This window comes from Ambystoma mexicanum, chromosome 1q (genome assembly GCF_040938575.1).
Source record: "Ambystoma mexicanum isolate Mex_15411 chromosome 1q, UKY_AmexF1_1, whole genome shotgun sequence".
NCBI lineage: Eukaryota > Metazoa > Chordata > Amphibia > Caudata > Ambystomatidae > Ambystoma > Ambystoma mexicanum.
In genome coordinates, this window is record NC_090922.1 from 299480864 (window position 1) to 299497650 (window position 16787).

At 40.1% G+C, this 16787-nt stretch overlaps 1 protein-coding gene across 2 annotated transcripts in view; it reads left to right on the forward strand.

The window, feature by feature from the left end:
- The window catches only part of LOC138527531 (uncharacterized), a 1006733-nt gene that overhangs the window by 929369 nt on the left and 60577 nt on the right, over positions 1-16787 (forward strand). Inside the window, exon 8 of one of the 2 annotated variants that reach the window (XM_069638780.1) lies at positions 9971-11311. The exons of the other annotated variant lie outside the window; for it this stretch is intronic. Within the exon in view, the coding sequence (XP_069494881.1) occupies positions 9971-11311 (1341 nt within the window). The remainder of the gene's footprint in view (positions 1-9970; positions 11312-16787) is intronic. 2 annotated transcript variants of the gene reach the window in all.

The following is a 16787-nucleotide window of genomic DNA, read 5'->3' on the forward strand; positions in this document are numbered from 1 at the left end:
AAATATTTCTATGTCCGGTTCCATCATTAAAGATGAGGCACAGGGTTGCTGTAGTTAAGGACATTATGCCTTACTGAGATTGTCGGAAGGGAGCGATAGTGGTTTACAAGCAAGCACAAAATGCCCCAAGTAGAAGAGGTTTACAAGCAAGCCCCAGGTGCCGCAAGGGCAAGACCAATAACGGTAAGTCTGAAAACCTGGGGAGAGACTACTCAAACTGAAGGTTGCAGTAAAGAAGGCCCAGGAGGTGCAGAGGTGAGTTCTGCTTTTGGCATTTGGTCTGGATGGCAGCGGTTCCCATCTTTAGTTGACGACTCAAAGTCAAGGATGGTGCCTGCTGCTGGACCTCAGGATCACAATAAAGGACAACCTCTACTCAGAATCACATGATGTTGAAGTAGGACAGGAGAATGCAACTGGGGTTGAGCAGTCTCGAGATGACCCATCAAGGGCCTGCAGGCAGCACAGGGGGACAAAGGGCTCAACCCAAGCGAACAGACGCCTGGTGGCGAAGAGCAGGTGATGAGCCAAGACGTCTGACAACGATGCAGTCAGTTAGGGAGTAGCAATAAGGGGCACTCTGCACCCAGACAAAGGAGGAGCACTTCACTCATGATATGCAGCCTTTCAAGTGGGTCCTATGAGATGCCAGAGGGTGGCAAACATCTTGCACCGTAAACCAGTTCTGCACACTGATTCATGAAAAGAAGGCACCTGCACAGAGGCCTCCCTTGGTTGAGAGAGGAAGAGCTTTGCGTTAAGGAAATTGGCTTTGATCACGGTGGTTGTACTAACATTCTGGGCATTCTTGGTGCTTTAGACTCAGGTTCCAGTGGTTGGCTTGTGAATGGTTGCAAAACCTCCCCAGATACAAAGAGGACTGGGCTGGGGCTACTCCAGTACACCTGTAAGGAGAAATGTATCATTCAAACTCTGAGTGGTTGTCCAATCCTACATAATCAGCTCAGATACATCCATTGCGTCACCTAGGATATGGATATGGGTGCGGATTGGAGTATCTGGTCCCTAAACCCAGCCAAAACAGATCGTAGGACTCGGGTGCCCTTCTAGGGCCCTGGACACGGCCTGTGACGAGGCATGCCCATTGTGACAGTGTCATGAAACTGACCCTGTCAAGAGGGCGTTGGGGGACCCCTTTCAGACAAGGGCGGTAGGCCTATCAGGCTGGAAGCCAGAGTCAGTCAATCCGCGGAGGGGAAATGTGGCAGTTGGGAGGGCCCCAATCCCTGTCCCTTTTTGTAGTGCCAATATGCTTGTGCACAGTGCCACAGTCAATCACCCCATACCTTTCTCGAATGATGCTGGACAGTTTTTCGCTCAATCTGTTCCAGGAAGCTATATGTCCCAGTGTACGCAGAGATAGAAACTGAAGAGACGAGCCGAACAAACCTCCACCAAGTTGCTGGGTACCTAGGAACTGAAACCAAAAATATCCTGTAGGGAATCTGCTATGCAACACACTGCCACACACTTCAGCAGATGCCAGCACATACGCAAAACACTTCAAAGACGTTATGCCCACCTGTGACAGCCGCAGAACTGCTCCCCAGACAAACTGACCTACTGAAAGGCCTGTAAGCCCACATAGGAACTGGGGCTTGAACGGTATTGCTTACCACTGTGGGCTGCCAATGCAGAGCCCCAGGGAAAGGGGCAGGAGTTAGACCCACATTTATGTCTTTTGCTGATTGTACCACTTCATGGGATGGAAAATGATAGCCAATAGTGGGAAAAGGATGAAAAGGCATCTAGGAAACAGGAATTTGTGGGTTGTTTTAGCGAGTTCAGAGAAGGGCGAGGCAAACCAAGAGACCAGGCGGAGTTAGGAAAGTGCAGGGGATTATGGAGGAGAATTATTCAGGCTTTGTACAAGATGAGGTATCGGAAGTGAATGAACAGGTGTTTGATTGGAGGAGGTGGGAGCCAGTCAAAAGGTGAGTGAAAGAGGGAGTGATTGAGTAAGTAGGTGTGGGAGGAGTCGTAGTACATTGCAGAGGGAAAGAGTATTAGTGCCATGGAGAGGGTAGAGTAGTATTGCCATGGAGACAGTAGAGTGGTATTGTCATGCAGAGGAGAGAGTGGTGGTGGTAGTAGGAATGAGTAGGGGGAGTAGTGGTGAGTACGCTTTGAGGGTGGAGGTAAGCTGTGAAGAGAGAAAGAGATAGTGGAACATCGGGGGTGGGGGAGGGACAGAGTAAGTGCAATAAATGCAATAGGGAACAGTAGTGTTCTGCAAAAAGATAAAATGGTGGACATGGCCCCCCTAAACTGACTGCCATAAGGCCTAATCAGCAATAACCAAGTACAGTTGTTATTTTGGCAAGTGCTGTGGAAAAAGCAAAACAAAAGTTAAAAAGGCATAACAACCAAATCGGAGAGCAAATATGGCAGGGGTGTCAAAGAGTGAGATCATAAATTCAACAACCTTTTCCTAAAACTGTCTCAAACATTGCAACCGCTTTTTGGTTTTCTCAATGAATTAGAGACATAAGTTTCAAGATTACTTTTGGTTAAAACATAACTGTGGCTTTGCATACGGTCGTATTGGCTAATTTTGATGTTTCATAATCATCTAGTTCGGGGATTAAGCAGAGAGGCCCATCGGCGAAATCTAGCAACCCCCCTAAATTCTAATCTTTTTTAACTTCTATATTTTACAGATGTTTTGTCACAGCGCAGATGTCGCGTGCTCACACGGAGTCATTACTTGTGAGAAAGATGAGCTGTTTGGGGCTGGCTTGGCTAGCCTGAGCACCATTTGAAACCACCCTTGTGTCATCATTTAATTACTTTAACAGATAACACCACCCAGCCCTACAGATATGGGATGTATCGGCCACTTTTTACTCGCTAAAACTTGGCAAATACTCCCAAAAAATAAAAACAGGGAGTAATAATACTCCCAACAAAAATTGGAAAAAGACACGTAGGATCTTGCGCCGCTGCTTTCACCCTCACAGCTCCATGGATATGTTTGGACCAGTAGTGCACGTAGTACCACAGGAAGAAACTACTATTTTAACTGTCTGATTGGAAGTAGTAAACATGCATCTTTTAATGTGCATAAATAACTAAGTGCAAAGAAATAAATGTTACAAAATAAAATCTGTTTTTCAGTTAGAACATTTGTACTCGATTATAAAATACTCTCATTAAGAATTGACTTACATTTTTACTCTGTAAAAATCATTTTACTCCCAACTTCAAAAAATAGGGAGTAAAATACTCCCACTTCCAAATATTATCTGGAGCTCTGACCCCTCCTCCCCACCACACTGCAACAGATTGGACTACTTATTCTTAGAAGATTTCCATGTAGTTCTTTGTCTCATGCCTTTTGTAACTACATTCTGGTATGATAGGCTCAACTGCATGCAACATAAAACATCATGTAGTCACACTTGAAGTCAAGAGTCTTTGAACACATTTTATTCTCATAAATAGTTATCTTCTGAAGTGAAAAGGGTAAGTAAAGAAAATGAAAAGATCCAGTTGTTTTACCCTGCATAATCCCCAGTCTCAAGTAAAAATATTTTTTTAATTCTTCTTTGTTTGAATGTATGCATCTGTTTGTTTATTTAACAGTTAACGGGAGCTGTTTCAAAGGGCTATATATAAGGGTTGACGAGTTAGGACGAAAGGAAGAGGAGGCCACACCAAACCATTTTAACTATGTTCGGTTGCTTGGATGGTGCTTAATATGTGGTTTTGTTTTGATACGTATTGTGATATAAAATAACGTGAATGCATTTATTAGCACTGCTTTTAATTCTCCTATAGCCATGGAGAAATGCTGCATGTGATACCATGCGAGGACCAGTGGACAGCGCTTTGGCCAAATAGGACAATGTAGTCTTATAGATCGAGGGAGGGGTCATTATCGCAGGATAATTACCCACTGTTAAGTGAAGTTAGGGGCAATAAGTAGGGAAAGGATCATTAGGCCAAGTGATATTTAACCCCTCCCAAGGTCGATGAGGCTATTGGCTCACACACTGTGCTAGTAGCAACACCGTTTCTGGTGTTGTGATGGTGAAGAGGAAAGTACACAAAACCTGTTCCGAACTAGATTGTTTTCATTAGATAAGCATTTAAATTGTAAATCTGCTTGAGCTGGAACCGTTTTTGCATCAGCAGGATTTAGATGTAATGTTAAAGTGAAAGCATTGTTCCATGTTTTTGCTTTCACTTTATTGTGTTAAAATCGTTTTTAGTGTAATTGGAATCTGGAATGCAGATAATACCAGTAGTTATTGACTGCATTCCGAATATGTTATTTGGCTGAGAGAAGGTCAATAATGGGGGTCATTATGACCCTGCAGGTTCGAAAAAAACGTGCCAGTATTTCCGTATACTGGCACTTTTCCAGACATGCAGATTTCAAGTTTGCCGGTGGGGGTGACTGACATACCTCCAGCCCCGAGCTGGAGGTAAATCAGGCCCCCACTGCCAAAAAACAGCCAGTATTACAGGCACCAGTATTTATCACCAGTGTCGGTAATACTGACAATCCTCTCCATGGAGTCCCAAAGGACTCCATGGAATGGGGCTGTACCGGTGTTGCCGGCGCCTGGAATATGGTACCTGTAACAGTAGGTATGTGTGCCTGTATCCCACTGGAATTACAGACTGGATACCAGCAAACTCTTAATGACCCCCAAGTGACTTCCATGTGCTAATATATATATATATATATCATTACTAACGGTCAGGTCATTGATAGAGGCATAGAGCAAATCCCTTTACATAACCCCATTGGCTTCTCACTGCTTTAATGCAAACCATGTTTTGTCATTCGTTTTTCAGAAAGTGGGACATGTCAATGGTAATATGCCCAATGGCCCATGCATTTGTTCACGGGGATGCACTAATTGTAGCCCATATCCCTGTTTCCAAAGTGAGTAACATAGGGCTCAAAACATATCCATCCATTAATTTTCCCTCTCACCCTACACATATCATTCTGTCTTCCTCTCATCCCCCTCCTTCACATCTCTTCTTCTTTCGATCATCTCATTTGTTTCTGTCCTCCTCTCCTTTTATGCTCTTGGCTCATCTTCCCTGTGCTCCTTTCCATCGTTCTCTCCCTTTCTCATTCCTCTAAAAGCCTTCCTTTCACTTCTATCTTTTTCCTTTCTTCTCCCAGTTCACCCTTTCTCCATTCATATTTACTTAATTTCCTTGGTCTGTTGTCGCCTTCCATTCTTACTCATATTTGATCTTCTTCATGTCTTCTCCTCTTGTGCCGTTCCTTTCTCCCACGTGTTGCTTTTTTCATCTCTTGTCTTCCTTTTCTCATGTTCCCCCATCTTTCTTCCTCAATCTCATTTTAGCTCCTTAATTGCTTCCCCCTCTAATCTTATCTTCCTCTCATTTTAAATCCTCCTTTTTCATCTGCTTCCTCTTTCTCTTATGCCCTCATTACCCTTCCTTTCTTTTGTTATTCAGCATGTCTTCCCTGCTTCCTTCAGCTCATTTCCTTTCTCGTCTCATGTTCAACCTGCCTATATTTTCTCTCCTTCCTTCATCCTATCTCACCCTTCCTTGCTTACTGCCTCACATCCCATCCCATAAGCCTCTTCTTATTCCACCTTTCGCAAACATAACCCAGATGTAGTGTATTATGATCTCATGCAGCTTTTTTAACCAGCCTCAATCGGACATAAACTAAAACAAACACTGCACCTGCACATCTTTGACCATGAAATCAGAATTAGGAAATCCCTGGCTCGGGCTGAAAAGAGGGAAGACCTCAAGCTCCCTGTAGATATACAATCAGCTGCCCTAACCCTTATCAAAACCAGATATAGAAATTGGGTAAGAGGCATGAAGGCCAAACTTTATCAAACTGATGGAAGCAATATGTTGAAACTATTGGCATCTAAAAACTCTGCTCAGTCATGGATCATCATTAATCAAGCTACAGCAGGCCACCAATTTGCTGTCAAAACTAATGATGTGACCGAGGAGAGGTGGGTCCAATATTATTCTAAACTATTTGCTCCACCCCCGGCACATTCAAGTCTATCTATGCCTGTCTCACAACTTTCTTTCCATTTATCTTTTGACAAAGACGACATCTTGTATTTCATCAAACAAGCAAGTAACTCCAGAGCACCTGGCCCGGATGTCTTGTCGAATACACAAATGAAGCAATTCCCGGACATCTGGGCAGATATATTATACCTTATTTTTGAGAACATTAATGTTTCGCAGAAAATCTCGATGTCTTGGAAACAATCCATTGTTATCCCTATCTATAAAAAGGGTGATCGGGCAAATCCGGCTAGCTACAGGCCCATTTCCTTGCTTGATGTGCCTGGGAAGATCTTCTGTCGTTGAATACTTGGACTAAATACTACTTTAAGAGAGATCCCTTACAATCAGAATTCGTCAGTGGTCTGGGCACTCTTCCCAACATCATTACTATTAATATGCTTAAGTCACAATATGCTTGTCGGAAACAATCTCTATACTTTGCATTTATTGATTTCCGATCAGCATTTGATTCTATAAACCGTGACCTCTTATTCCATAAGTTAAAATTGCTTGGTTGTCCATCATTCCTCTTGGCTCTAGTGATTCAGCTACATACGGATACCTCCATGCGAGTTAGGCTATCTTTAGAAGGTCTCTTGTTTACCTCTTTTCCCACTTGTTTGGGATTTAAGCAGGGTTGCATTTTAGCTTCAATACTGTTTAACTTATCTATCTTTGATATGGGCCCATCTTTTCTCGGAATTGTGTCAGATGCTCCTGAATTGGGAGGTCAGCGTATACCTTGGCTGCTGTACGCTGATGACCTAGTTTTAATATCTCAAACTCCCAAGGGACTCCAGAATTTGTTATCCACCCTTTCTGATTATGTTGAGAGGAATCAGCTTATAGTAAATTTGAACAAATCCCAGATTTTGGTTTGTAGACCACAAGGAAAATCCAAAAATATAAATGGAACTTGGCGGATGCAACAGGAACCCATGGAATGAGTTTTGGAATACAAATATTTGGGGCTTTTTATACAAAATAGTGTTGGTAGTAACAAATATTTGATTACCTTACAGTCGAAACTTCTGTCTCTGACCTCACAGGCTAAAATACTTGTGTATAAGTACGGGAAATTTACTTTAAAGCATCTCTTAATGTTCTATGAGCAAAAAGACATCCCTATTCTTCTTTATGGTGTTGAATCAAAGCTGTATTCAAATGACAAAATGTGGAACAAATTGGAGGCGGGTTTTTGGAAAAGGGTCTTACATTTACCGAACTGTTCACCCATGCCTATATTACGATTCGAATTAGGTTTGAATTCATTATCCAGTAGAGTCAAGTGGAGAATGTGTTCCTTCTTTCGTAAGTGCTTGCTTGGCGTGGAAAATAATAACATATTGAGTACGGTTGCCCGCCACTTGTCCTCTTCCACTCTCGCTTTTCCTTTAAAATGGCGAAATCTAGTATTGAATATCTTGGTAGAAGCTGATATTGCATTACAGCTCCTAATTGAAAATCCAGCCCGTGCCAAAACGAAGTATTACCTTTGGGATTGGATACAAAATTATCATTTTTGTATAAAATACAAAGATTTCAACAATAATCATTTTGGAAATAAGCGGTTGGGTCAAGTGGCAGGTTATTTAATGAAATGTCCTTCCGCTAATGTACGGAATACATTTCTGCGCTTGAGACTACATTTATGGACTACTAGGGAAGTATAGGTGAGGCGTAAAATCATTTCTGCTGACTTAAACTTTTGTCGGTTTTGTGAATCCCATATTGTGAAGGAAACCTTACAACATTTGATAATATCCTGTCCTAATTTGAAGGACATGCGGGATACATTTTTTACTAATTTGTTGAACTTGTATGAGGAACTGGATGAAAACCAGATATGGTGTATTTTACTTAGTAGCACAAGATTTTCGGTCATAAAGGCTCTGGTGCACTTCCTGGAAGCCATTTTGCCTGATGAAATTTATTTACAAAAATAATTTTGAATTGTGAACATTATTTGTAAATATTTAAAGTTATTTTTCTTCTTCTTTTTTTCCTTTTCTGTGCTTTTTGTTTTTGTGTTTTTTGAGAAATGAATTGAAATGTATAAGATTTTAAGTTTTTAATTGTTCCATTATTCGATCATTTTCTGCTTCATTTTTCATGTTCCTCATTGTTTTTTATTATTGTTATTTATAATGTTGAATGAATTTGGAAATGTACACTTGTGTGATAACTTTGAAAAGTTGACTTGTTCAGCTGTATCAAAATAAAAAAAAATAAAAAAATTCCACCTTTCTCCCTCACTGGTATTTTAACAATACTTTGTACCATTGTTGGAAAAGGTACATGCTAATTCCAACAGTTAAGTGAATTTGATGAAGTGTATTTTATTTTTATCAACAGTAATCCTGGGTTCCTGCATCACAGGTTTTTTTTCAAAGTAGTGATCTCCTAAAAGCTGGAATTGCCATTTTTAAATACTGACTAAACATCACTTTGCACCAGGACACCACAGGAATCGCTAGAAATACACCTCCAAAAAACTAGCTAAACACAAATTGAAATTATATTGTATAATGTTTGCTCTACTTATCCACTGGTCTCGTACAGAACATTTTTAATGTGGACCCCCGAGTCCCTAAACAGTGTATCCCCCCATTTCTATTCTTTTGTTTGATTTTTTTTTTCTGTTGTGCTATGAAGAGGTACATAGATGTCTTAATTGTGTTTACCGATCGGCAAATCATGTTTATTCCCTAAGGACCTCCAGGCACACATTTAAAAGTCCTTAGTACAGGAGTACACAAAAACCTGATCATGGACAAGTTATGGTTAACCCTTCGCATCCCTGCCATTGTATCAATCATTTTTTTCCATCCACAAAAGCAATGCTGGCCTTGCTACTTTATGTAACCAGTTTTGGAAAATCTAAAATATTCCTCATATTATATTCACATGTCTGCAGTATGTAGTATATGGTATGATCCCAGACCAGTAGTGGAATTGCCAGGTACATTTCCCTACTAAACACACCACCTTGATATGATTGCCAGGGGGGTTTCTTAGTAATCATAGAAGACTGCCATTCAATTTGGTGATAACTGAAGAAAGAATGTTTGCCAGATCTGCAACCTGTGTCTCTAATCGTTTGTCAACTTGTGTATGTCCTCAGTCTAGCTACTGATATAGGTTCTAATAATTCTGCTCTCAATAATCAAACAAAAATGTGCCCCATAGGATGAAGAATACCTGGCCTGAGAAGCTACACAATAGGAATAGAGGTAACCCAAAGGCAAACCTCAAGTGCCCGTGCAAATCCAGTGTTTCTCAGTTAGTGAATGTTTATGAAATCTCTGAAGCGTATGCCAGATCCAATAGATTCATGAGAAATCAGCTTTGAATATGTATATACATATTTAAAAAAATTAGACTCATTCAAACTTGTCCATGCCAACTTTTATACGAAGCCTACCTACCCCAAGATCCTACATTCCTTTCAGAATAACCACCTGTGTTCTTTGTTGTTGCTATTCCTAATGTTGCAGTAAGTTGGACAAATTTCAGCATTAACTCATTTGGCCTTTTTACCATAATTATCTGTATTTTGTCAGAGACATTTTAGAAGTCATTCATAATTCTCACTGGAGCAGGTACAGCTTTCAAAAATAATCTTGACTCAATAGATTGTTTTCATATTGCTCTATTTTGCCAAAGATTAGGACTTCCCACTTAATCCTGCTTCTTAACTGGGTTATGTTTTGCAATATTGTATGTTTGGTGACTTTTCTAAAGATTGCATAGCCAGTAGAACATATCTTCAGTTACAAGGATTTGTTGGACGTATCACTGATAATATTGTTGAAGATTTTATACTTGCAGAATTACAGAATTGTGGTTTGTATATGAAACAGAGCAGTTGTTAAGAGAGCTGAGTTTGGTATGCTATGTCCTGATGCAGGAAAACGGTCTGATTGTCCAGCAATAAGGAGGGCAAGGCTCAGAAACCTGAAATTTAATTTGGAGGAACTAGAAATCCTAATTGATGAGGTTGTCTGGCATTATGATAGACTTTTTGGGTCACAATCGACCAAAACCCCCATCTCTGAGAAATGTGTTATTTGGGAAGCCATACTGGAGCGGATTAATGGTGTGGGACGCTGCACAAGAAATATAGAGATGCTCAAGAAGCGATGGAATGACTTTAAGAGAAAGACTAAAGAAAAAATTATTAGCAACAGAGCTTTAGGGAGAATGTCATCAACACATCAAAAGCTCTCTACTCTGGAGAAAAAGGTTGCAACAATTCTGCGACCAGAGAAAATCAACAAACTAGTTCTCCTTCCAGAACACCTGGAAAGTGTGGCCCTTCATCCAAGTCACGTGGAACAGTTGTCTTTGGGAGTGCATGCTTTCAAATCAACAGTTGGGAATTCTGTATCACAGCAGCATTGTGCTGTAACAAATTCAACTACAACATTCCTTCATCCTGAGCAAGTGGAACAATTTACTGTATCATGTGCCCCTGGCAGAACTACAAGTGGGATTTCAAAGCATGAAAGGCATTCAGATATGCAAAGAAAGTTTACAACAGTTCTGCAATCTGAGCAAATAGAAGGATTATTAGAAGGCTTAGCATCATCAAGTGTTGTATCCACAGCTCAACACAAATTACCTGCTGTTGAACAACACGTGGAAGCAGTTTTCCAGTCAGACCAGATACATTTTCAAGATGGCTGTGACATTCCAAGAACCGTAAAAGAACCCCCCTCAGAATGCAGGCTCTCTGACTTAAAGAAACAAGTGGAAAACATTCTCATTACAGAGGATATTGGGGGGGAGATGAAATGCTTGACTCATATGAGCACTAATGTGGGACTCTCGGCTAAGCGCACAATCTCTGGGCTGGAGGAACATGTCTCGCATATTAAGGCCTTGAAATTGGTCTTGAATCAAGGGCAAGATGACTTAGCTGAAACCATGAGAGCTTCCACACCCAAAGAATGGCCCTCCACACAACACAATCACCCCAAGATTCAAAAATGCATTGATACAGTTCAAAGATCAGTTCAAAGATCTGAGCACATGGAGGAACTGCTTGGTAGACTCGACACTTCCCGCACAGGGAGTGGGCCCTCAACACAACAACATTGCTCCATTGAATTAAAAAAAGATAGTAAAACACTTCAACTGGAGCGGATGGAAAAATTGGACCGCCCGCCAAGCCAGAAGCAAGGATTGAACCTGCAGCCTGAGCATACTGACGGCTTCAAATCTTCAGGATCAGAAAGTGCTTGTCAAGGTATTGTCCTTTTCTTTTTTATCTTAAGAAATGTTATTGCTAATTTTTCCCTTATGATGGCGATGTTACTAACAATGAAATCTGTTTAATTGTTAATGTATTCATGCTTGCTGACAATCAAATAGAAAACAGTAACATTGAGAATATGTGCCCCTTCCATAAATATATAAAAGAAATGACCAAAGGTTTGACTGCATAAGCTGGCTTCCTTTATCACAGTGGCTGAGAAATGCATTTTGCTGTCTTTAATCATTACTGAATAACCACAAATAGATGACATATTGGTTGCTTTATCAGTAGGTAAATTCCTTGGAGATATTGCTTGCAGGCTTGACTTACGCTTTTCCCTAACCATCTGCATGGCTGAGCTGCAGCCATTCCGAAATCATGGCAATGACAAAATGTTAATTCTGTGCACGGCACACTTCTCTTTCTCCCTTGTAAAAGATCTTTGTTTGGTTCAGCTGATGGGTGACGTTGATGGGCTGCATTCCAATAAAAGGAAACGATTTGGCGATATTCCCCACTGGACCAGCAAAGACCTTTTTGCCTTCTGATGTTGGACCAACCTCATCTGAGACTGGCCAAGTTGAGAATGTGGGCAATATGTTAAACTTTGTTAATCGTTATACTAACATCGATCTCCTAGTCTGTAATGAGTATCTGTGTCTGCCTGCTTCATTTATTATTTTAAATTACCCTTTCACCAACGAAACCAGACATTCTCTTGTAAGAGGTAGATATCTGCTGAAGACCAATAGATTTGGTCTTTTAGTTCCTCCTTTATCTTTTTTTTCCATTTCCCCAGGTTTTCCCATGTAAGTTAGTTTGGTTTATGGTGGGTACTTGGTAGTCTGTATGAAAATGTGATCCTTGTTTCAGGCTTTAAAGAAATTATGGGTATACCTGGTAGAAGTGGTTCTCGCGCTTACCTGAAGAAATTATGTTATATTTTATATTCTTTCATATTATCTGTGCTATGCTTAGAAAATGTGTTATGATCTACTGCAACATCGGTATACACAATTGACATGTATACCCTTATTGTCAAGGATTATAATGATCGCAAATACTTTGTTCCCCAATGTGCTAGCATTCTCCTAAAATTCTAGAGACGACGAATATGTGAAAAACTAATTTATTCATGTTCATGATGTGTATACCATTGAACAGATTGTCAAATTATCGATCCGACTTATTCAAAACTTGTTTGTAACGGGCCTACACATGTTTTGCTCATTGAGCTTCTTCATTGCCTTGTGTTTTCCTGTGATATACAGATCTAACGAGAACATGAAATATTTTGATGACGTAAACAAAAACAGATGAACCAAAACATTAATAAATGGAACCAAAAATCACAAAAACAAACATGAAAATATACATTGGTCATAAGTTAAAACACTGTTTTTTACATGGAAGTTAGTTGGAGGGGAGAGAAAGAAAAAATAACACATGATATAAAAACAAACCAAAAACAACAATGAATCAAACATATTAATAATATAGAAAAAAAACATCTATAAAAGAAAAATATTTCTTTTCCAAATGTATTTGTGACTACCAAACTTGACGTTTTTTGCATGCATCATATTTGTTTAGGAAATGCTTTAATGCCTGTTATAACTGACTGTTCTGCCTTTCATTTATTGACTTTCATGGTTAAGACAGTAAATGGTGACCATTGTGACACACTCTAAACCAGAATTCTTAATATTTTTCGATTAACACGCCATTTGACTTGTACTGTAACCCAGGGCCATCTTAAGCACTTTTGGGGCCCTGGGCACGGACATCTTTGGGGCCCCTCTCCACCAAACCAAAGGAATTAAGTGATCAAGAATATCTGCCCCTGCCGAAATCACAACCCATAGGTTGATATGCTGCCTCACAGCATTACAAATAAGGATGTTTACTCCCTTTAAGACCCCTTACCCTCTTCATTCTTCCTCAAATCAGAATGATAAACAAGTACTATTTGAAGGCCAACATTATCAGTCTATGAAGAGGTTACTTCTGTTCTAGCATAGATTCAGGAGACTTTTTATCAATAGAATCCAGGAAGGTAAGCAGCCTGTAGTATTAATGCAAGACTGTATGTAAAAGGTACATGTAACCCAGAATAGACAGAGAACTCACATTTGCTGCCTCACAGAACGCAAACGTGCTCAAGCATGGATAGAAGAGAGCAATTGGTTGGAAGGAGAAAGCTACACATACCATAGTATGGATAGTGAATGCAGGTTAGAAGCTACCATGAATGTGTCTGTATCCAGAGAGACTGAGATTATAAGTGGGACATGGTTTTCAAATAATGTTGCCATTAGAGATCAAAAGAATAAAGTGCCTGTGGTGTGCAATATATCAGTACTCACTATTATAGTGGAAGCAACACTATAGCCAGTGAAACCATGAGTGGGGCTGTTTTGAAGATTATACCCAGAGAAGGAAATCTCTCTGAAGGGCTGACAATTTTGAAAGGTCTAGGGACTGGCCATTTCGAGAAGCTAGGCCTTACAATATTAAATTAGATGCACAACATTACACACATTGGTAAGGTTTGATTATGGGATGTGAGGGATGTTTTGTTTTGTTTTTGTGTAATATTTTAAAGGTTTGTATTGAAACCAATAAAATTAATTAAAAATATAAATAAAAATAAACTCATTTTATAAAACTGACTTGGAAAGTACAGCAATCACATTACCAAACATGACAATTTTTAAAAACAAAATATTAGAGAAGGGTAACAGAGAATGATTCTAGCTTAATTCTCTCCATCATCAAGAGACGTATTTATGTACGAGCATACCAATCAGTGTGAATTAACAGATTTAATCTGGGATGGTCTTTTGTATTTTAAAACTTTAAATAGTTCCAAAACGCTGGCTTGTGAAATTGTCATTTATAAACATGCAGAAAAACCTTTGACTTTTACAAAAATTCAAAGCGTTTTTTGTGTCAAATGAGCAGACTTTAAAATATGCTTGCCCGAGTCCTGCACTATGTGGTCCGCTCCCTTCTGTCTACCACCCCTTCCACTGAAATGGCCTACGTAAGAAGAAAGACCAAGTGATGGGCCAAAGGATGCCGCCAGCTTGCGAGCAGACACACTTCACAGAAGACAGTACAGTAGTGCACGAGATATTAGATGATTTGACCAGGATCACTGTGTTGTCTGCTGGCAAAGCCAAGATACAAGCATGAATGCTTTGGTTCCAAATTTGGATACATATTCATCCCTTGGACTAACAGTTTATGCTAATCGTTGGAGGTGATTGCCTAGGTTTTACAACACCCCACCTGAACAAACCAATTTTTAGACCTTCACCATAAGGATGACATGTTTGTTTTTATAGCATCCCCTATCTCGTGCAGGTACATTGCTGATAATAGCACCTGTTGTGCTGCAAGACCAAGTACATATACGCAGGCAGGTTTATAAACCTCAGACATAGGAAAGGCTTGGCCATCCTTACAGGAATGTTCTATTCTAATGTTGTATAGGAACACATTTCTCTAGAATGAGTGCCTAACACACTGGGCTAACTTTTGAACCGTTGTGGCACTCAGTTTACCAATATGCATTACAAATTTGGCTATTGCACATGATCAATATAATTCATGCAGGAAGGAAAGAATGCAACAGGAGTTATGCCGCAAGGAACGAACACACAAACTATATATACCACCGTGAACACAGAAAGCATTACATGATTAATTGTTCCAGGCAGAATGTACTTGTCAAAACAGACAGGCAATAGGTTTAGAGCATCAGCACCATGCCATAAAATATCCTGACGTGTGCTATTTAAGTCTAGTAAACAAAGGAATCTTACTTCTTTAGATCAGGCAGCCTTGTGTGGCCCCCTGCAAGGTGGGGGCCCTGGGCAAGTGCCCCTTTTGCTCTTCCATAAAAACGTCTCAGCTGTAACCGCTTATGATACCTGATTTATAAAGGTCAGGCATTAACCTATTTATATTAAATATTTGACATTGGTCGATTATTAAATGGACATGTGTCTTAATCATTCTTGTTCCTAACAGGGGGGTTCCAAATGTTGCCCTGGTGTATATTCTATTTGCATACACCTGTATGCAATTGCAGATAGTCGTATTGAAGATTAGTTAAGGCCCCATATTGGGCTGGTTTTATTGCTACTGAATTATGCAGAGAAATACTTGTCCTTAATTGTGTTCCAATTCAGTGTCCCTCTGTTTCTTCCATAACTCACTTGTGGGCAATGTGATTGACAGGCGCAGTTGTGCTGTAATGTCTTTAGTTATAATGCATCTAGAAATTAAATATGATCACAGAAGTAGCAGAATTTCCTGCTGTTCAAAACTTGATGTATAAAAGGTTTTGTTGGTGCTACTAAATAAAAATCACTTAAATAGACTTACCTCTAATGCACTTTAATTTAGAGCCATAGTTTGGCTAAACCATTGTAATTCTTGTAGTCATGCAGAGACCTAGTGTGGAAGAGATTTTACATGAGGCCAACTGCTAGTTGTGTGTCAGTTGAACAGAAAGAACCTAGCATTTGTTAATGCTAACTGTTCTAAATCTTATGTTGCAATTGCTACGCCCACCTTGAGGGCATGTGTAAGTGCCCGCAAACTGCATCTGGTTTGCCCTTCACTGCATCTGGCTGATTTGTCTGTCAGATATGTTATTTGAGCCAAAAAATGATGAAGGGGAGCCACGCACTCCAGGTCCTGGTCAATTAAACCTGTTGCAAAAAATATATATCTTGGTTAAATCCCAAAATGGACAAGTATTCACCAGGGTTAAATCCCATCTGCTGCAAATCCCAAAGATGAACAAGTATTAACAGGGTTAGATCCCTTCTGCTTCAATTCAGTTGCTCAGTATTAACAGGGTTAGATCCCATCAGCTGCAGTTCTGCTGTCTGTAGTTGTTCTCCTCCAAGCGCTTTCTTATCTCAAATAATCATCAGGGAGGCTGTGTTTCTTTAACAGGTGTTACTGATTAGACTCAAAGGATTCTGGTAGTTGTAGTGAAAAAGTTTTTTCAGTTCAGGTGACCAGGGACCGACACCACTGCAAAAGCACAAGTCCTTCCCAAGTTTGGGGGAGAGGAGAGAACTATCTTTATGATTCCCTAAAGTGGGGCACAGTAACCCCTGTGTCGCTGCCTCTGGAGCCCGGGACTCCCATAGCATTAAGTGAAAAAAAGGAAGGAGGGTGAGGCGCGCACTCCAGGTCCTGGTCAATTAAACCTGTTGCAAAAAATATATATCTGGGTTAAATCCCAAAATGGACAAGTATTCACCAGGGTTAAATCCCATCTGCTGCAAATCCTAAAGATGAACAAGTATTAACAGGGTTAGATCCCTTCTGCTGCAATTCAGTTGCAGTTCTGTTGTCTGTAGTTGTTCTCCTCCAAGCGCTTTCTTATCTCAAGTAATCATCAGGGAGGCTGTGTTTCTTTAACAGGTGTTATTGATTAGAT